Source organism: Corvus cornix, chromosome 1A (genome assembly GCF_000738735.6).
Source record: "Corvus cornix cornix isolate S_Up_H32 chromosome 1A, ASM73873v5, whole genome shotgun sequence".
Taxonomy (NCBI): Eukaryota; Metazoa; Chordata; class Aves; order Passeriformes; family Corvidae; genus Corvus; species Corvus cornix.
In genome coordinates, this window is record NC_047057.1 from 54870380 (window position 1) to 54892869 (window position 22490).

General features: G+C 36.7%; 1 protein-coding gene across 1 annotated transcript; it reads left to right on the forward strand.

Annotated features, from left to right (window-relative positions):
- The first annotated feature begins 5 nt into the window (after window positions 1-5).
- On the forward strand, window positions 6-21648 carry NUP37 (nucleoporin 37). The gene is made up of 10 exons (XM_039571427.1): window positions 6-57; window positions 1573-1792; window positions 3420-3544; window positions 4533-4605; window positions 8007-8101; window positions 16663-16753; window positions 18997-19178; window positions 20112-20162; window positions 20574-20667; window positions 21459-21648. Exons 2-10 carry the CDS (start codon window positions 1637-1639, stop codon window positions 21570-21572), a joined length of 981 nt encoding a protein of 326 aa, XP_039427361.1. The 5' UTR covers window positions 6-57; window positions 1573-1636; the 3' UTR covers window positions 21573-21648.
- Window positions 21649-22490: the final 842 nt, after the last annotated feature.

Sequence of the window (22490 nt, forward strand, 5' to 3'; positions counted from 1 at the left end):
GGGAACGCCGGGGCCGGTGCGGGAGCCGGGGCCGGTGCGGGAGCCGGGGCCGCGGAGGTGCGTGTGAGGCGGGGCAGGGCCACCCCCATGCTGGGGGAACTGCGGCAGCCTGGCTGGGGAGCAGTAGCTGGACCCTGAAGGGAAAAGGAGGAAGTAGGAGGGAAAATGATGCGCGTGGATGGGGGGAGGTAACAGGCGCCCACGCGGCTCGGTTGCCGTAATCGTGTTTACTAGAGAAATGAAGGTAATAGTGCTCTTGGTATTGTCAAGCTGGTCTGGTGACCGATAATTGAGGCTGAGAAAGTTGAGGTTGTTCAGCGTGGTGAAGTTTGCGGGGAGACCTCACAGCACCTTCCAGCATCTCAAGTGGCACTACAGGGAAGCCGGAGAGGGACTCTTTGTCAGGAACTGTAGTGATGGAACAAGGAGCAGCGGGTACAAACTGAACAACGGGAAAGTTGAGTTAGATGTGAGGAAGAAATTCTGTACGGTGAGGATGGTTAGCCACTGGAACAGGTTGCCCAGGGAGATTGTGGATGCCCCAACTCTGGCAGTGTTCAAGGCCAGGTTGGATGGGTCATTGACAGCCTGGTCTAGTGGGAGATGTCCCTGCCCATGGCAGCGGAGTTGGGGACTAGATGATCTTTAAAGTCCGTTCCAAGCCCTTAACATTCTAAGATTCTGTAATGGCTTGTGTTCATGGGAAGCCTTAGAGGAAGAAAACTACGGGTACAGTTAAAATTTGCATTTGGCTTTAGGAACAAGGTTATGCAAGTTGTATGGCTAAAGTGCTTGTGGTAGTATGGTGGTTTGTTGTATGACTTAATAAATAAACACACAACTATGGAGAGCATCTCTGTGTTTGAGTGATGCCTGTGTCAAACTTGGCTGGCTCCCAAGCAAAACATTCAGTCTTGGATGCTGAGACCTCCAGATCATTTACACACCAAAAGCTGTCAAAAGGTCAGATTTCAAGCTGGTTGTCCACGTGGTGTATAGTTAAAGGTCTGATTTCCCAAAAAGACGTAAACTAATGTCAAATCTGTACTGGCACTAAAAGGAGTGATTCTGAAATCAATTGTATATCTTGGCCTCTTGTGTTCTAGCGCGAGAACCTGATTTTCTTGAAAACTGGTTGAATGATGACACTGTTTTCATTTACAGTTTTGCAACCCTGGTTAACTTGGTTTTTAGTTATACACGCAGTCTGTAAAGAGGTAGACAGGAGAATTTGAAGGCAGCGATGTATTGTTTCTTGTCATTTGGTTGAAAATGTTAAAATGCTGTATGTGACTTCTCTGGCACGTGCAGTTACTTGGTTTTTTGTATTGGTGTTGGGTTGCCAAGGGTAGCACAAAATCTGCAGTTATTGCTGGAGTCTGTAGAGACAGTTTTGAATGTATGTTAGGTTAGTAAATATTTTGATTGATGAAACAAACATGCTACATCTGAAAATAATAAGCGTAAGTGCAGATTTTGTGTTCTTAAAATTTTCATTTGCTCTGCCACAAATACTCCACATTTTTTATTTATGCAAATGAGTAATCTATATTTTTTAAAATTTTTGTGCAGGAATGTAGATTTTCATCCTGGAGAAGACATCGCTTCTGTGATACGTTGACTTAGTTCACTGAAAATGAAGCAAGATTCTACTAGAAACACTTCTTACACTGTGGATTGCGAGGATTATGTGCACGTGGTAAAATTCAATCCATTTGACAGTGGAGATTCGTGTTCCCTCATTGCTTATGGTGGCAACAATTACGTGGTTGTTGGGACCTGCAGATTTCAGGTTAGTCTGTGTTATTGTTGTTTTTGTTAGATGCCCTTGAAACTGACTTTGCCATCGCAGTACTGCAGGAAGACTGGTCATTTTCCTGTTTCCTCCTCTCTTTGTGGTAAGCAAAGGAGAATTTTACTTGTTTATTACACTAACAAGACTAGAATACTTGCTCTTCAGGAAAATATAAATATATATATATATAAAATACACACTGATATGTCTGTGCTAATTTTATAGGTATTTCTTTTTAGGGATGAACTGTAGAAATACTTACCTAACTTTTTTTTTATCCCAATTGTCTTTACTGGACCTCCCTCACAGACTGTTGAAAACACTAAAATTTCTTACCTTGAAATTATTTAGAATTACCATATTGTGAAAAATTTTTAAACGTAAAATACTGAGTGTTGTATATTTTTATACTGGATAAAATGTTTTTCATTAGACGGGGTTTTTTGCCTAGATGCTTGACAATCAGTTGGAGATGATTGCTTGGAATTTCTAAGCTTTTTTCCTTCATCTTGCCTCTTTATTATACAATAATTTTTGTAATTTTTCCATTATGAAAAATAGCGTAGCTGATATTTTTATTATTATTATTATTATTATTGTTATTCCCCATGGTCTTACTGTTGGAAATTTTCTGAAGAGCACCTAGTGCTGACCACAAAAACATACTGATATTTGTGTTGCTCTCTATTTTGTTTCTGGTGTAGGCCTTGAAAAGGAAGTAATTAAAATTTTGACAACCACTGGTACAAGGTGTTTTTTCTATAATCTTCATATCCTCCCTTCCCTTCCTCATGTGGAGTCAATGAGTATTTCAAAGCAGGAGAGGAAAATGTTATTCTTTCTTCCTGTTGAGAAGCATTGAAAAACTGTGGATAATGTCATGCATCCTCAGCTGGGTTCTGCTTGACCTCTGCGTTATGCCGAGGGCATACAGAGGTTTTTTACCTTAAAGCAGAATTGTGACATAGAGAAAATTGTGTAGAAATATCCTTTGAGGTGCTCCATTGGATGTTCTGAAAACTTTTAAAAGCTTTTTAGAGGTCAACTTATTGATGGAGTCAGCAATCCCAACTCTTGTTTCATTTTTCCTTATCATGTGGTATTCTCACCAGTGGGAAGAATAAGCAAGCCTGTAATTAGGGTTAGATGATAGAGGGCACCTTTGTATCTCCTGCTGTTTGAAGAGTGATGCTCTGAAAGCAGCAGCATTTTTTCATGGTGTAAAAACAACTCAGAGAGAAGACAGCTTAAATTACATGCTTGTCTTTTGTTCCCATTGTTTCTTCTCACTGCAGTTATAAGTGGATAGGTGTTATGAGTGGATTTATCTGTGAAGATACTACTTCTACAGAGAATGAGCTCAGCATCTTTGTAGCTCAGTTCTGATTTTTGTGCTCTGCACTGGCCTCTGGCTTGAGACTGAAATCATTTAATGTATTTTTAAGTACTTAAATATTTCAAGTTAATACCTTCTGTATGTTCCAGGTTTTCATTTTTAAGGTGTTATGATCTAAAAAGATCCCAGTATGTATAATTTTGAAAGCCTTTTAATTTCATAGCAATCTGATTTGTTAGACATCATCAAGGCATTGTTCTGAATCAGCTAACTGCAATATTTCTATAGGAGGAGGATGCAGAAGTGGAAGGCATGCAATATAAGACACTAAGAACATTTCACCATGGAATCAGAGTTGATGCCATAGCGTGGAGTCCTGAAACTAGACTTGATGCTATACCTCCCCAGATAAGGTACTTAACAATAAACAACTACAGTGAATCCTTGTCTCTTACCTGTTTTCCCTAAGTCCTTAATATTGGACAGTTCAAAGCTTACGAGTGAAATCTAACTCCTTAGAAATCACGAAGTCTCTGAACTCTTCAGTAGTACATTTTTATTCTTACAGTATTTTTTTTGTTCATTTGCTTGTTTTTTGTCCTACTTCTTGTGCTTCTTGACCTTCTTCCCAGTGAACAAGCAGTAAATAATATTTTTTTCATTATTTTTATGGACCTCAGACAGACATAGTTCTTTCCTTGTACATCTGTGAAGAAGGATTTCTTTTAAGAGCATTGGTAAATGTGAGATGATTTGAATGGCCTCCTTTATAAAGCTATTTGTACTGGTTTGTATAATATGTGCTGTGTTTCAGAGTAGGTCAGATACTATTTGTGAGAACCATTGAGGTGTAAATCTAGAAAATCTAGAAAGATAGGTATTAAATGTGAACTTAAGAATTAAAATGTACTCGGTAGTTTGTGTGATTCTTCAAAATTACCGTACTTGCTTACTGCTCCATTTTGTACAGTCTTTTGGGTTAAAATATGTTGAATAGAAATTGGTTTATGAATTTTATATTTCAGTATTTTAAACCACTGATAATGAGGGTTGTTTTTTATGCTCTACCACTTAACTTCTTCCAAGGAAAGTTTCAGCAGCATTTATGAGCGATAGTTCAGGTAATTGGTAATTGATCCAGATTTAGCTTTGTAAAATGTCTTGCATTTCTTTCTGTTAATAAGTATTCTTGGCACTTGATGCACACTATTTTACAGATAAGCTCCAGTTATAACTCTGGTTGTTGCCAAAGCAGAAAAGTTAAGATAGATGCTTTTGGTTTTTTTCAAAATCTGATTTTTTCTTTGCATTTCACTTTGCATTTTTAAAATGAAGAAAAACTGATAAAAAGTCAACTATTGTTGATTGACTGACAAGCCTTATTTTGTCTGTTGAGTGTAGGTTTTGTACTGCAGCCTCTGATAGGAAGTTAAGGCTGTTTACTTCTGACCTGCAGGACAAGAATGAATTTAAGGTAAGGGCAGATAATGTGATTTTTAAAAGATTACTTAGTTTTTAGTGAAGTCTAATCTTTAACTATCCTTGTGGTCCATTTGTGACAGATCCTAGATCCATCATCTCTAGGGATAATCACTGTATTGCAAATACCTTTCTATGTTTCAAGAGGGAATAACTGTAATTATCACCTACATGATCTTCTGATTTCCTTCAAAATTCTTCCTGCAAAACAATGTCCCAGTCAAAGTACTACTATTAATTAGATGGTTTTGATATCCAGTTCGAAGTGGTTTTGGTGAGGTCTTAGCTAATGATAAGCAAAGCTAATAAATAAAAAAACTGGGGGAGAGTCTTCCTTGGTTTTTATTGCTTTAGAATATGATAATGCCTGTTTTCATGAGAGGGGCTTATTGGGTATAAAGGAGAAAAAACCCAGACTTTTATTTTTGGTGTGTTAATTTGTATTAGTAAGACAATGAGATTTGTCATACAGAAATTAACTGAATTGTAGATGTCATTTATGTGGCCATACTGATAATAGAATGAGTAAAGGCATGGCATAAGAAGCAAAGATGAATGTTACTAAATGTCTTGAAAGAAAATGCTCTTTATCTTGCTTCATACATGCACATACTTTTAATTTCCTTCTTTCAGTGTTGGTCATCTTACATGAATTTGCCACTGAGTAGTGGGATAACTGACATAGTTACAGCCAGCTTGGTGGGATTTCTGACAAAATAGTTCTAAAAGTTCTTAATGCTCTTTGCTTGTGAGTTGATGTCTATCATTCCTTATTAAAGTTACCTATTTATGTAGTATCTGCCAGTTTTGTGAATTTCAGGCAACATGCTTTAATGTTAACCTGTGAATTAAATCTTTTAACTTAGCAGAATGTAAAGTTTCTTCAACGTTGTAGGTAATGGATGGATAATAAGTTGAAATAATGAATAACATTGAGGTGCTGCAGCATGTCCAGAGAAAGCAGTGGAGCTGGTGAAGGGTCTGGAGCAAAAGTCCTGTGAGGAGCAGCTGAGGGAGCTGGGGTTGTTCAGTGTGGAGAAAAGGAGGCTCAGGAGGGACCTTATGTCTCTCTACAACTGCCCTAAAGGAGGCTGTAGCCAGGTGGGGGTCAGTCTCCCAGCCAAGAAGTGATAGGACAAGAGGAAATGGCCTCGAGTTGTGCCAGAGGAGGTTCAGATTGGATATCAGGGAAAAATTCTTCTGTTAAAGGGTGGTCTAGCATTGGAACAGGCTGCCCAGGGAAGCAGTGTGATCACTGTGTTCAAAAACCTTATAGACGTAATGCTTAGGGATGGACCTGGCAGTGTTAAGTTAATGTTTGGACTCAATGATCTCAGAGGTCTTTTCCAACCTTAATGATTCTATGATTGCTCAGTGCATATGCAATACAAATGAGAAGTGTTGGCTTGAATTTAACAGTAAAGCTATTAGCTTTATTTATGCCAGCTCCACCACTGAAATAAGCTGTCCAAGAAATTTATTAAGGATGTACTCTGGCTGAGGAAAAAGTAAAAATATGTATTGTTACTGGGACAGGCTTGGTCCAATGTTAGAAATAATCAGAAAACAGCTAAAAAGATATATTTTTACTTATTAGTGAGGAACCCATTAATGAAAAGAAAGAATGTGGACTAGGGTGTTTATGTCAGTAAAAGTTGTCTTTGAGACTGTCTTCTGAGTTTTTTTGATAGAAAATGTGGAAAATCCTTTCTCTGGGCAATCATCTTAATTTCTTATACCTGGATGATCATTGTACTCTAGATTTCTTGTCAAGAAAAGTAACACCTAACTGATTTAAAGCACAGGCAAAATCCCAGATGTTCACAAATTCTGTGTGAGCTATGCTGATCTGGCTTTCAATAAAGTTTGATGGCTTTATTGTGGCTTCTTATTAACAGTTAACTGATAGCTCAAAAAACCCATTTCATAAACCTGAGGTTGAACTCAGGATGACCACGTGGAACATTTTGATCCATTATACGGTGCACACTTGACACGTGGGATCTTCAGGAGAGGTACAGAACATGGAAACAAAGCTGAAGGAAGTATGTGACTATGTTCAGGACGTAATCTTCGAACATTTTGTCTTTTATAGTAAACAATTAGTACGTGTTGCTTCTGGAGGGACAGATGGAGTAATCTTACTCTGTTTTCCCAGTGGAAAAACTGTCTTGATGTAATTATCAGCAAGGAACTTGAAGCACACTTGAGTTTTCCATTACTTTGTCGACACAACTAATCCAAAATTTATGGGTTGGATCAAGCCCAGAACAAAAAAACAAAAGGTAAAATATGACTGATGGATCTTCATGAAACCTTTTTCTTCTTTTGAGGTTTTCATTTGGAAATGAATTATGGCTTCCTTGTCCTGCTTCAAATTTTCCTTAATGAAAAGCATATTTCATCAGAACCGTAGAAATAAAATGAGGCAGGATATTTGAATTCAGAATGCTGAAAATTGTCAAAAGACTTGGCATTCTGTCTAAATAGTTTAGCATCATCTTAGGATCTATTAGTTGTAGTATAATCCATTAGGTTTTAATAAAATAATGACTTATTGGAAAAAAATAAGTTGGCTGCTGCAAATGTTTCTGTATTGAATTGATGAGGCATTCATAAAACTTTTAGAGAGGGGGATTTAGTTCTTGTGTGTGCTTGAGATTTTTTTTTATCAGTTCTGCGTTTGTTCCTCAGAATAGCTACACTTAAAGGTGGTGTGTTTTTCTTTCAGAAAACTGTGGAACTTGTTTTCATTCAACCTTGTTTTCCTCTGCAATCTCTCAGTCTCATGCCGTTAACCAGAGGATATTTTTGTCTCATTTTTATGATACCTTGCTGAGCAAAACAAAAGCAGCTATGCCTTGAGACTTAATCAGTGGGACTGAATAGAAGAGATTGGAACAGTAACAGATACAGCTACACATGGACATTTGCCTGACTTAAAATTTTGTGAGATTTCTGTCAAAAACACCATAGATGTTTTTAATGAGAGATTCAGAGATCAGAGTTCTTTAATGTAGGTGGATCATGCATACATTCATTTCCTGGTCATTCTCCTCTTTCTGTCTGAGATTTACTATCTTCTACCTTCAAAATTCACAGGTTATAAAAATGATAAAAAGCTCTGGTCTGATTCACTTATCTCTGTCAAGCAAAAGCATCAAACTGACCTCTGTGCTAACTACAAGGAATAGTGGGGAGGTCTTTCCACCTACAGTATGAATATACACATGAATTAGATATTTTAAAGAAATCCAGTTACCGATAAACACTTTCTTTACCTTCTAAAAATGATAATTTTATCTTAACACACATCTTTCCATTAGCAGGTCTGTTAAGTACATTGGTGGAACAGTCAGCTCTAAGGTAAAAGTATTTCTCTTTTCTGGTTGGCAGACATTTGATGGCCACTCAGATTACATTAACGATTTGGTGTTTGCTCCCAACGAAGGTCAAGAAATTGCAAGTGTAAGTGATGATCACACCTGCAGGTATGCATTTTTGTTCAAAAACACTATTAAAAAACTAATACTGGATTTTTTCTATGTGTGAATTTTTTCTATGTCCACTTAAATAAATAAGCTTATTTATTATTTATTTATTTTTAGTGTGCCTTCATGGCCCTCTAACAGGACTAGTCCACTAACAAGACAAGAAATGGACTATTCTTGTTAACTTAGGTTGTGGACTGGCTTTTTGTTGTGACTTGTGAGTGGTCTTTTTTCAAAACGGTATTTTGAAACACCTAGATTCCAAATTAAGAAAACTGTTGTCTTGGATTTGCATACACTATTTTTCCTCCTTCTGGGATAGGAATAAAGTGAGAATAGGAGAGAACAGACATGCATAGCTCGGCACTGAATTATACAGACTCTCTCTCTGTATACTGTCATCAGGTAGGTCAAGTTTAAAACCAATGTATGTATGTGAAGTTGTCCACTTACCCAAAGTTATTAGCCTTACCAGGAGATGGGATGACATAGCCTGAAGACAGCACCATATTAATACAGTGGTACTGGCAGCTCAAAATGCCATGATTACAGCTACTTCATACCCAGGTGTTTGGATATTTATAACTGGAAGTAGATAATGCTGTGCAGCATGCTGGGTAAAGGTTTTTGATGCAAGAGTTTGTCCTTGTCAAAAGGTCACCCCTCTTCCACTTCTAGTAGTGTGCATGAATCTATTGTGCTGCTCTTCTTAGCCCTGCAGTGCAGTTGGAGAGATCAAGAGAGCAGCTGTGCAGGCTTTGCAGGTCATCACAGTAGAGCAGCAAGAGAGTTGAGAAAGTGTCATCTTTGACTTTCTTTACTCTGATGAGTAGGCAGTTTTTCCATAGATGTCTAGTCCATATTTCCAGCAAAATCATTAGGAATGAATAGTAGAAATGTATGACTTACCTGTGTCTTGTTCTGATTTATTTCCTATCCTTGATTTCTTTATTAAATTTAAACTCATATTCGGCTTATTCAGCAAAAAACTGTTTGACCGTGTGGCCTTCTTCTGTTTATTTTATGAAATGCTCAGCTTTCCTGGGATGAAAGAAAACTGTTTTAAAACCAGTTGTCTAATTGATACTAATTTAAAAGGAAATATAATTTATGTAATTAATATATACTAACACGATTTCAGCTTAGTAACTATGAAAGACATTTTATGCCATAAACCATGAAGTCTTTGGTTAAAAGCCATGGGAAATAAGTAGGATTTTTTTTGGCTACTTGAGTTCTTATTTTTTCCATTCACGCATGTGGGGCATGAAGACTTTTTCTATTGAATTTAAAGGTTACACTTTTAAAACTAATGGAAAATGCATTCCTTGGGACTTACCAAAATCATTCTTTACTTACTCTGTAATTTGCTTCAGTAGTAATGTAAGAAGAGGAATAATTCTTATGTCTGTACTGAATTTTTTAGCCTAAAATTGTTCTCAGGATGCAAAATCTGCTAATGCCTGTGGAACAAAGTTCTAGAACAATTAGTCCAAGTGTTGAGTTCCACTTTTAAGTCTTAAAGTTTTAAAACAACATTTGAGTATGTACTGACTATATACAAGCATGTTTAGGTCTTCCCTGGTTTTACTCAATAGAAAGTTTAGGTTTAAGTTTATCAGAGACCTCTAAGGAAGTGAAATTTCCCGTTTTCATCCACTAAATAGTTTTGCCACAAGCTGCTGCAGCTGTGACATCTTGGAGTGGGGTTCAGTCATTTTGGTTGGAGGACAGACAGTGTAAGTGGGATACTGGTTATATTCAATGTTCTTACCTTTAAATTGCTGCTGTGTCACTCTGAAATTCTTGCTGTTTCTTGCACATAGTCTTTATTGGCCTTGATCTCACAGCACAAACCTTTTTTACAGCTGTGAAGTAGAACTGAACTAAAAATGCTCTTGCATAAAAATAATTGCAGTGGTCATGTGTGGTAGGTGGTTGTGAAGGATGGTGTTTTCATCATGCCAGTGTCCTCCCTGACACGACTGGCTCAGGTGTAAAACTCCCCCAGCCCGGGGAAGGTCCCATCCACACAGGACATTCACACACAGGCCTGAAGGTTTTCACCCCCGCTGCTGGGCCATAACTGGCTCAACTACACTGCCACAAGAGGCGGCTGTCATGGCATGGAAGGGGTCATAAACCATCACAGACATGCAAAGCACCCCCAGACTCATTTCTGGGGCCTTCCACCTCAGGACTGCATGTGATCCACAGTGTTGCAAAAGATCCACAGTGTTGGAAAAGGCAGGGTAAAACTTCCCCCCAGGGCAGGTGCCTGGGCATTCCCACATAAAACTGAACATGTATTAACCCATCAAACTTTGGGGGTCTCTCCCATCCCTGATGGCTGGAGACTGCTGCCATCACTTTGACCAATGGCATCAAAGTTGCAACAATCAAGTTTCATCACTGGATCCATGGGTGATGGTATCTTTCTACTATTACCCGTTCTTTTTCTTTCTTTTCCTTACACATTTTCTTGTTATTTTATTCCTTTTATATTGCTATGTTACTATAGATAATAATAACCAAAACAACTACGTATCTCCTTTTCATTGCAACCAAATTGTTCTAAAATAAACCCATATATGTGTATTTATGAACACCAATCATTAATTATCATTTCACTCTAAGCTACTGCAAGGGGTCTAGTGACAAGAACATGACTTACCCTTGCCTTCTGAGCTGGGTCGTAAAAATGGCAGAGGAAATAGCTAAAATAGCTGATGTTAATAATGTCATTATATCATAAAAACATGCTTAATGAATAAGAAAAGATATGATGGCTTTAAGGAATATTTCATTTAATTCTTTGAAACAGCAAGGCATTATACACTTCTTTGAACGTTTGCATTAAGTGTAGGAATGTGTGCATCCCACTTTGTTAATGAGATCCGTGTGTGTGCAACTGTCTGTGCACCACTCTTCAAAAAAAAATTACTGCTGGCTTTTTCATTATGATTTGGAAACGCAGTCTAGGAGTCTGCACAGATTCACATGTATGAATCATTTTGTTCTGATACTTAATGAAGCCAAAAAATTGTGGGAAATGTTTGGAAAACACCATGAGTTCAACTGATACCCTCCGCTGTTGGTGGTTATAGACACTATCTGACATTTCTGGAATTACTTAATGCAAAATACCATCCTGTCAAAACCCACTAATCTCATATCTGTGCTAAAATGAACCTCTTGATTGTTAAAAGGTTAATTCAGTCTTACTGATTATTACCTCATACTCCCTCCTTATGTGGAACTGAAAGGTTACTGACAGTGTCAGGCCCTTAATACCAGCCTCAGTCTCTCTTTTAACTATTTCTTAAACTACATCCTCTTCCTTTCTTTTTGAGTGGAAAAGAATGTACAGTTGAATTATCTTCCACATTATCTGTGAATGTACTTGCCCTTTGATTCCTTTCTGAGTTCTGTTCATTGCCTTAGGCCATGGCTCACGTCACTTCATAGAGAACTTTGTGAATTTATCAGTCACTGTGAAGTTCAGCCTTGTCTATTACACGTAGGATAAATGCCAGTCCATGAGAAGGTTGATTTTGCTCTCTAAACAGGGATTAGGGGGAAAGGTTTGATGTCACTGAAAGCTAAATTAACTAGAGTCTTAGAATGTATTGTAGTGTTTCATCTGGTTTTAGGGGGGTTTATCTGTAATGTGGTTTTTTACATGGTACTCTCATGCCCTAGTTATTTTGTGTAGATTTTTCTCTAGACAGTATGAAGGAAAGCTACTGGTAACTCTTGTTTGTGCTTGAATCTTACCTTGTTTATTCAATAAATATTTCAGGTTTTGGCTATACTAAAAAGTTGTCATTATCACTTATTTCTGCCTCCAAAACCATATTCCATTTGCATCCTCCCATTCCTAGTGCAGTCAGGTATGGATTTCTGTCAAAATTTTTATAAAAGTTCTCTGATTCCATGTTCTTTCTTCATCTGTTTGTATGATTGGATTTTCCAGTGTTCCTTCATATAAGAAATGTCATACCAAAATACTTTTTCCTTCTGAGGTGTGCTGGTTACATTTTATCAAGCTAATTGTGCATTATAATTTATGAAAATAAAAAAGCCTTGAACTTTTTTCAGAGTCCAGTCGTTGAATTTGCACACTTTTTGTATGCATCCCTGTATGTCCCCCAAATGTAGTCCTACACGATTCTGTTACATTGTACAGCCATGGTGCAAGTATTAACCAACTGGTGTTGCACAGTGCAAGAATTAACTGGTCTCCCGGTCAGCTTAAAAAAAAAAAAAACAACCAAACTTTCTGGATCAAATGTTTGGAACATTATTTCAGTCTGGTCTTAATAAACTTTTAGTTAGGAAGTCTTCAAAATATGAGGATGATGTAGTAATTTCCTTTGTGACACATTATGGCTTATGTTAAGAGTCACACAGCCCTAGAATGTAGTCTAGCCTATAAATTGGTTTTAAATAGAAATCATTGCATTAGATTTGTTTAGAAGTTACTTTATATTTTAGAAAGCCATTGATAGTTGAGTTTCCCAGTAACAGTCATACCACAGAAGCATTTAGTTTTACATCTACATTGGGAACAATAAGCTGATAGCTCTTAACAGCCATTTTTTCTGTGGTTGAAAGGACAGAATTGAAGCTTCACATTTTTTCAAAAATGATGCATGGTCTCTGGTTTTGCATTAGATAACTTTAAAGGTATTTCAGTAGTGGTAGTAGAAGTGTGTATTTCTTGGACTTAGTCCTGAGTGTGCATGGCCTGAAATGTGTATTAGTGAAGAACAGTCCGTGGAGATACTGCGCTGCCTCTCCTGCCTCTACTGACACTGCAGGGTATAATTGCAGCACACAGTTAGCAGTGAGAAATAGATCAATGCTTGCATATCCAAGTAGATATTACAAGAAGCTAGAGATTACATGTTTTTTAATGCCAAGATCTGAAATACTCTAATTGCTAATTGTTTAGGAACAGTGACATTTCCTTTGATCACCAGAAGAAAATGGTGAACATGGGTGAGCTTTCTGAAGGAATATTTGTACATTTCCTCTGTGAAAAGACTTCATAAAAACTTAAATTCTTTGTCAGTAAAATAAAATTAACTACTAGAAATTATTGTGAATATTACACCTTTCTCTACTTCTGACCAGACAGAGGAATTTCTATAGTTCACTTTTGCCTTTCATGTCCTGCCTAGTACCCTCCAGATCTCTGATAGCCACATCCATGTGGAGTTGGCAGAAGACCTTAGAGAAAGCCCGTGTTGGTTGTGTGTTCCGCAGTATTTACTAATCTCTGCACGTTCACGTTCCTTTTCTGAGATCTCGTCATTCCTTGTGCTCAGTGAGGAACAGCTTCACTCTACCTTTGTGTGATCACAGTAACAGGAATCTTTCCCTTCTCCATAGTCCTCTAGGCATTCCAAGAGTGATAGGATTTTCCTCACACATGGAATATGTCTGATGGAGATATAAAGAAATGTATTAAAGTTAGATATTAAAAAAAACCCAACAAAACCATGTTGGACATGAGTAATCTTTGAATAATGGATCAAATATAGTTGATCATGCTTTGTGGTTGGGAATCAGATGTCAAGGTTTATTCTAGCCCCTACCGACTCACTAAAATTGTTTGAAATCTTTTGTTGGAAGAATTCCCATTTTTACTTCCATCTTCTGGGGATTTGAGAAATGCCTGAAGATTGCAATCTGGTTTAGTTCTTTTACTATTGCAAATGATGATTTTTATCCAGTTAGCATTTGGTTCTGCTAGTTAGAATTATTCATAATTCAGAAACTTAGAACATAAAATAAGGATCATCTCCATTGCAACAAGACAAGTTTTAAGAGTTCTAAGGAGGTACTTTGCCAGCTGTAATAAAAGTCCACTGTATGAAGAAATTACTGCACATATGCATCCATATTCATGCATATGAGATACAATATAGCTGCTACAATGGAATTTGAATGCCTTCAAGCTATGACATAACTGCAGCTTTCATTTGTTTGTTAGTTACAGGATTTGAGTGACAAGAGAAATGTACTGGTATCTCAAGAATTTTCTTTAACAGTATTTGCAACTATCTGTATTTGAGTTGGTTTAAGTTTTCTGAGTACTGCAGTAAATAATTTCTCAGTCCTTAGTTACTTAAAAAATAATTATTTTACTGAGCAGATTTCATGTTATTTTTGACACTATACGTTGATCAAACTTGGGTGCTTATTTCAACTGTGTTTATTCAAACTTTTCTCCAATAAATTTTTTGTGGAGTTTTTTTTTAAATGTCAGAAAAGAATACCACAAGCTCAGTGACAAGTCTATGCCACGATGGTTTGTGGGAAGAGAAGGAGAAGTAAGAGAGTGACACAGTGCAGGGTTACAAAAGATAAGAATGTTTGGAGAAAAACAGACAGTATTTTACTTTGGTATAAAATCACGGGAGTTTTAGTAAAGCTTCAAGAGCTTTGAATGGGAGACAAAATCCTCAGTCTTTTTGGATTGATTTATGTGATAGGAATGTGGACAAAATGGGGAGGCAGCATCTGTAGCTGATTTAGTTATGATTACAAGTAATTTAGTAATTGAAAATCAGTTTGGCTAAATTTTTGGGGTTTGCACATTTTTTACTTGTGTTTTTCACAAAGAAATATTGAAAAGAGTTAATTGAACACATATGTAATTGTATAGACATGATGTGTTCAGACAAGGATCTATGTTGATATGTATTGCTTGGTTTGGTTTTGGGGGGTTTGGGGTTTTTTCCCCCAAAACTAAGTTATACCATATTTGGTATCAATAAAGAAAATGTAAGAGAGGGTTTTATCCCTTTCCCTCCCCATACTGTTAGTTGCTAACAGTCCTGCCATTCTTACAAAGTAAAAAATACAAATTTGGTAACTTTATAAATAACAAAGTTAGGGAGGTAAAAAGCATAAATTTCTGTCTCAACACCTAATAACATCACTCATTTCAGGGAAGGAAACATAATGGCATATTCCTTTTGCCAAAATGATTCACTGTCTTCTGTTGTATCGTAATTTTCTCCCTGCACAGTAAATACACATGGGAAGTGTTGATTTGACTTGGACAAATCTACAAGGCAAAATTTTTGGCAGTAGAAGAAAGTATTGTATGTTTCTAAATTACCTAATCAAGTAGATATTTCATTTTTTAAACACTTGTCAGGTTTTTGTTTTGACTTTTTTTAGTAAGGACACTGATTCTTCAAGATTAGAGACCCTGTGTTTTCTACGGGGAGAACAAATATTTGATCTATTGTGGTTTGGCATAAGAAAACAACATTGTTCATTAAACATATTTACTTTATTCCCATATATTTTGTCTAGACTTATGATGTATTAGTTAAGAGTTTTTTTAAATCTCTTAAATATAAGGCTCTAAGCACCCTGGTGAGATATAAACTGAAAAAGTCTGGAGGAAGTCAGCAAAAATCCTCTAGAATAAACAATAATAGTACGTAGCCACTCATCTAGCTCAAAAGACTGGGCAGAACACTGCTTATAAAATTGGCTGTTTCTCAAGTTTTGCATGTCAGCAAGGAAGGATATATGTGTATGTTTCAGTATCCAAATGCATATAAATAGTATGTGGTTCAGACTGATGTTCACAACTGTGATGTCTTTGTCCTACAACTGAGATACTGATTTTGTAGGCAAAGAGGGAGTTGAGCAGTGGCTATGAGGTAAAACAGGCTCAGTTTGGGGTTTGTTGCATTTTAGAAACAAAGTAGCTCCATGGCTCATTAACACTCATATTGAACACATCCAAAGAAAACTCACCCATTGCCTAACCTAGTTTTGGTGTTTCAGCGTACCCTTTCCTGTCAATCCATATTGACCAAATAGTGTTGACTTTTAAAATTTTTTATAGCTGCCAGATATGTACTGTAGGTGTTTCTAAAGGAAAAGGTTCAACTGGCACATGTGATTTATCTAATGCCTCCAAGACCCTTTGTTGGCTAGTGTTACCTCTGCCATGGATCCTTCTGTTTGCCTTAGCTTCATTTCTGGTTTCTTATATTTCCATTACTCAATCTTGTCTTACTAGGAAAAACTGGAAACTAGTATATTAGGCAGCCAAAATACTTTAATAAAGGGTCTTACCCTTTACATGGCAATATAGATGATTCAAGTTGTTTGGTACCTCACTTTAGGTTCCTTGTATCAACTGGACCAACACTGACCTTCCTGATTTGTACTGCCTCACTGTTATTTATGGTACAGTACAAAGGCTGTAGTGTTGTCTCATGAAAAAGTGGGAAGATCTCATTGAGATTTCATGTCTAGATAACTAAAATGTCAAATTATTTGAACAATTAGTTAAACAGAATCAAATTAGTTAAACAGAGGCTCTGCTTAGCTCATCAGTGTTAAAATACATTATCTGTAGCACTGGCCACTTTCACTGACCTTCAAATGATACAGCATGAACACTATTTCATTTGGTCACTTCCTTTGTGAACATATTGTGGCACTTGAAGTTAATGTATTTGCAATCAAATGGCAATAGTTTAGTACTTTACTTTTTTTTTCTTTCTTTCTTTTCTCTCTAGGGTCTGGGATTTGGATGGAAATGAGAAGGCCCATTTTGTTTTACGTTCTCCTGGAATGAGTGTTTGCTGGCATCCTGAGGAGGCTTTTAAGGTTGTGGTTTTCAGCTTTTTGCCCTCACCACCTTTAAAATAACAGGAGGGGGGACACACCTAAAGTATGAATTTTTGATGCTGTAGTAACATTGAAGTTTGAGGAGCTGATTTACACTGTAATTGAATATTGGTTGGATCTGCTAATATGGAGTGACTGTAAATTAATTCTCATTATCATTCTTGTCATTTTACTGTCAGTCCCTTACTCCTCCCATCAGAAATATTCCTTCTTGATTATGTACATCAGTTGTTGATAACTGTTCTGCTGATTGCATAATTAACTTACAGTTACCAGAGGAGAGCTCAAGTTTTTCTCAGTCACGGTAACATGGTTCACCAATAACGCAGACTCTTTATAGAACATGCCAAGCCTTGAAAAGTATCTGTTTGAAGTTAACAAGGGATTTTTGTTGTTGTTGTTCTTGCTTGAAGTGTATGAAATATGTTCTGAAAAATCAAATCAATAGGCTGTGATTTTATACTTATCTCTTTATTGTACTGGGGAGGATTAATCAGCTGGTATGTACCCAAATATCTAGCTTTATTAATGGTCTAGTCCCTGCAGTCTTGGATTTATTATTCCTGTTGTGCCTATCAATAACTGCCTTAAGCAGCTACAAATGGTTGTTCGGGTTACCACAAAAACACATACCAGAGAAAAGCAGTCAAATAAGATATCAAAATATTTACATAGCAGTAGGGAAGGAGGCTCTCTAATCTCATCACACTTTCCACCAATATCAATATCCATCCTTACAAAGAAAGGAAGCTGTTCACTAGGAAAACTGTTGATTCAGGTGGCATCAGAATTGAATGGGTTAGCTGCTGTTTGCTACTGGGCAACTTTGTTAGTACAAAAAAATTAATGGATTTTCCCAAAAAATATTGCAATAATCCACCAGTCTTACATATTATTATCATGTCTTTTCTTAGACCATTATCAAAGACAGGCACAGGATTTTTTTTTTTTTTTAAAGAAAAGCCCATTCCAAAAGCTCATAAAACTTGATAGATTTAGTTCTTCCTGAAAAGCTTATTGCAGGTCAAAATGCTTACTGCACCATGACTTTAGTTTTCAGAAAAGTATGTTTTGGTGACAGTTCTGTTTTCCCAAACAAACTTGGGTGATTGGAGCACTGTTTTTTTTATGCTTCTCTGTCTTTCTTAACTGTTGTTCATGACTATATGAAAACCATTTCTTCTCATGAAGAAAAATCTCATTTCATCATCTGATCATTGGAACAGGCTGCCCAAAGAAGTTGTGAATGATCACTCCTTGAAGGATTCAAGACCAGGTTGGATGGAGCCCTGAGTAATCTGGCCTAGTGGAAGGTGTCACTGCCCATGGCAGGGGATTGGAACTAGATGATTTTTAAGTTCCCTTCCAACCCAATCCTTCTATGATTTTATAATTTAATCAGGAAACTCTTTCTATGATATTTAAAAAACAACTGCTTGAGTGTTACTGTAAGGGAAAAAGGTTTAGATAAAATCTAAATCATAAATTTAGATAAAATTTATGGGAATAAACTAAATATATTTAATGAACAATGTTGTTTTTTTAAATAAAATCCATGTTACAGGAGGAAGTAAGAGATGTTATATAAAATCAGTAAGAATGAATCCAGATTCCACAGCCACACTAATTAATACTTTGCTTAGAATGATAGAACCACTTAGGCTGGAAAAGACTTCTAGGATCCTTGAGTCCAACCTTTGATCAAACACCATCGCATCAACTAAACCATAGCACTAAGTGCCAGTCATTTTTTTAACACCTCCAGGGATGGTGACTCCACCACTTCCCTGGGCAGCCCATTCCAGTGCTTGACAACCCTTTCTTTTTTACAGCACTTTGTCGGTCAGTTCTTTGTGCTCAAAACAGAAACTGTTAAATGTTAAAACAATAACTTTTTTGCTTTATAACAGCACAGTGTCTTGGTGGTTATGAACTGCTGTTTCTAACCACTGAAATTATACACATAGATATCTATAGATATATAGAGATAAAATAATGTAATCGTTGGGTATAACGGTGTAACAGTAGTATAGATTAAATTGGTTTTTATTTATTGGTGAAAGAGCATCCCGGAGAATGTTTTCTGGTATGAAGTGAAAAACTGTATTCATTTAGTATTATTAATATTTGAATGAATGAATTCTAGGTTTTCTATAGAGTAGAAAAGATTTAAGTTCCATTACATGCTAAGTTTACCACATTTTATAAATTTCTTTCAACAGCTGATGGTGGCGGAGAAGAATGGAACAATACGATTCTATGACCTGATTACACAGCAGGCCATTCTCTCCCTGGAGTGTGAACAAACACCACTGATGTCAGCAGACTGGTGTTTAAAAAATACTCTTAAAATTGGAGCAGTTGCTGGAAGTGATTGGCTGATCTGGGATATCACTCGCTCCAGGTCATTTGATACCCATGACATAGGTTTCTTTATTCTCTTCCTAATCAGTACATGAGGAGATGCAGGTACTTGGCTAATACAGCATGGCAGTCACAGAATCACAGGATGGGTCAGGCTGGAAGGGACCACATTGTGTCAGCTGGTCCGACCTCCCTGCTCAAGAAGAGCACAAGGCGCAGGATTGCATCCAGGCGGTTCTGGAATACCTCCAGTGAGGGAGACTCCACACTCTCTTTGGGCAACCTGTTCCAGTGTGTGCTCACTGCACAGTAAAGAATTTCTTCCTCATGTTCAGGTGGAACTTCCTGTGCATCAGTTTGTGCCCATTGCCTCTCATCCTATTGCTTGGCAGCATGGAGCAGAGCCTGGCTCCATCCCCTTGACACCCCCCCCCTTCAGATACTGAGAGACATTGATGAGGTCCCCTCTCAGTCATCTCTTCTCAAGGCTGAACTTCCCCAGCCTGTCCTTGTAAGAGGTGCTCTAGTCCCTTACTCATCTGTGTAGGCCTAATGCACTGTATATTGTATAAACTGTTCAGTAAATAAATGAACAATTATCAGGAATTACGATACTGATACAAACCATTCCCTGGTATTCTTTGTTTCATCTTTATCAATATTTTCTGTTAAATATAACATTGTCTTTTTGTCCATTTGAGATAGCATCTCACTACTATTTACCTCTCACTGTATGTGTTTGTTAAAATTTCATTCCAAGTCATAAATAGATAACTATTGATCCATAATAAACTGGACAACTACTTCAGTTTTCCTACTCCAAATTGAGATTAAAGCTGCAGGAATGCTCTGATTTTCCCTCAGCTGCTTCACAGAGAGTAGACAATGTGTCCCCTTCAGTGTACTTTTGGTACTTAGAGTATGAACTGTAGTTGTTTGCAGAACAGTTTTTTACCCTGAATGTCTGTTTTAGTTATCCACAGGATAAGAGACCTGTCCATGTTGATCGAGCCAGATTATTCAGGTATAAGTGTTGTCTCTATTTTGTGGGTTTTATCTATTTAAATCTATGTCTGTGCAGGCAGTTGTGAGTTTAGTAACCTGGTTGTGTCTCACTTAAGTTATTTTTAGGGGGACTTGGTCTATAAACTGTGAAATTTGTGAATGACCCACATTTATGTGTAGCATTTGTGTGATTTTTTTGTTTGTTTGTTTGTTTGTTGTTTTTTTTGTTTTACAACAATGTGCATATGGGGCTGTGGGTGGGGAATCATTTACAAGCTAATTCACTAAATGTATTTCTCTGCTGTTAGTAGAATATGTGACATCTTCACACAGTTAGTGACAAGGGAGGGAACTCCACTTCTGCTGGTATGACAGGGGTATTTGGAAAGTACATTCATTTTACTCATAGGTGGATTCATTCTATTCATAGGTGGTCCCGAGTGAATGAAAATCTGTTTGCAACCACTGGATATCCAGGAAAGACAACTACTCAATTGCTGGTTCATCATTTAGGACATCCCCAGGTAAATTTTTAACTGGAGTTGCATCTGTTTTCCGGAGATCAGGCTCATGTTACTTAAAAGCTACAATAAAAAACTAGCCCAAACCATCCAGAACTGCTGCTGGGTGTACCTATTTTATTTTATTTTGTTTTGTGGCATTCATGCTAAGGAAAAAAAATTGCAGCACACTTAACCTGCTCTTTTAAAAGCTGTTTGATCTATATGTTTTAGTTTGCTTTGCCATATCAGTTCTGAGGGGAAGAAAAATACCTTTAACCTGATATTTAATAAATCTGGCAGTATTTCTAGTTCCAAGGAGGCTAAAAACAGCTAATTGTATATTTTTCTGGTTTTAACTAATTGTATTTTAAATCATTAATGAAAATGCAAAGCATAGGAAATATTTTGGTTTTGCTGGAGTCAGTATGTATTTGTAATGCTTACAGTAAAAATATTACATCCAAACATATTGTGAGTACATTGAAATAATAGAAGTAATTTCACTTAAAAAGGTTTCTAAGTTTAAGATCATGCCTTTATAATAATAATGTTTATACTAATGTAAATAGTTGAAACTATTTGTTATTGTGGAATATTTTGCTGTGTGTTACTTAAATGTAGTAAGTAGCTACCGGAACTATGTTGCAGAGAATCAGATTTTTCAGTTGAATTTTCGTTGTATTTTACCTGTATTTGTTTAGGAGTATTGAATCTGTGGTGTTTATTTGTCTATGCAAGTTGGTATCTGCAGTATAGAAATTGTTTATAAGGGAAGTTGTATTGATCTCTCTCTCTCTCTCTGTGTTTTGAAGCCCATTCTTACTGGAACTGCAGCTGTAGGATCTGGTTTGACATGGCACAGAACTCTTCCATTATGTGCAGTCGGAGGAGATCATAAAATTTTCTTTTGGGTAACTGAAATGTAAAATAAGCATTTGCCTTCAGTATGAAACTTGACAGTGTAATGCCTTTTTTTCTAGTAAAATAAAGAAATCTACTCTTTGTAGTGGTTTTCTCTTGGACAACAGAAGAAAGAAGCAAGCAAGATATAAATCATTGGTGTTTGATTTTTAGCTTGCAAGTACAAGAGCTTTTGTAAAATTGGTTATCATACATCTGATACTTGGTTATTTCTATTAAAATAAAATTTACTTTTTAAATATGTTATTTGGTGTGAAATGAATTTTTAAGGGATTTTAAAAGAGATTTTGTGTCCCAGCATCTCAGCCTGACAATGTCACTCAGTTAACACAGCTCAAGTACTCTGAAATTGTGCAGAGTACCTGCAGAAAGAACACGTCTCTATATTAACTTTCCTAACCATGACTATCTTACAAGAAAAAAAATATGCAGTAATGTACTGTCATAAAAAGTTGTCCCTGGACATTTTTGAATAAACTAGTTACCACTACCAGTGAAGAAGCTAATGGTAAAATCAGAATGAGAATTTGAAGCAGTTTTATTTCTCTAAAGATGACAGAGGGATATACTTCAAGCCTGTCAAACAGCATAGTGAGGTTTTTTTCTGCTTAAAGCCTTTTACTTCCAGTCTTTACAGGAAAATCAAAAGCATCCTGCTTTCTAGAAACATATTTTTCCTGTCCTTCCCTTACAAGACCCAGAACTGAAGTAAAAGAAGAAAAAGACAGAGATAACTCCTGTTTTGAGTATGTTTTTTGCGTGCTTTTGCAAATGAAAGGATGTCAAGATGTTTCAGCCAGTGTAACAGCTCATTACAGCATCATAGCTGTCCTTATTAGCTGTAGTTAGATTTTAAAATATTCTTTTGTTTGTTCCTATTTATGTAGGACACATAAAACCAATTCAGAAGAAGGACATCAATA

Bases quoted from the DNA above. Each gene is read 5' to 3' on its own strand.
- NUP37 (XM_039571427.1), top strand. From the start codon at position 1,637: ATGAAGCAAGATTCTACTAGAAACACTTCTTACACTGTGGATTGCGAG. The intron at 8,102-16,662 runs GTATGCATTTTT...TTTTCTCTCTAG, and splicing joins AGTGATGATCACACCTGCAG to GGTCTGGGATTTGGATGGAA. The intron at 19,179-20,111 runs GTCATTTGATAC...TGTCTGTTTTAG, and splicing joins TGGGATATCACTCGCTCCAG to TTATCCACAGGATAAGAGAC.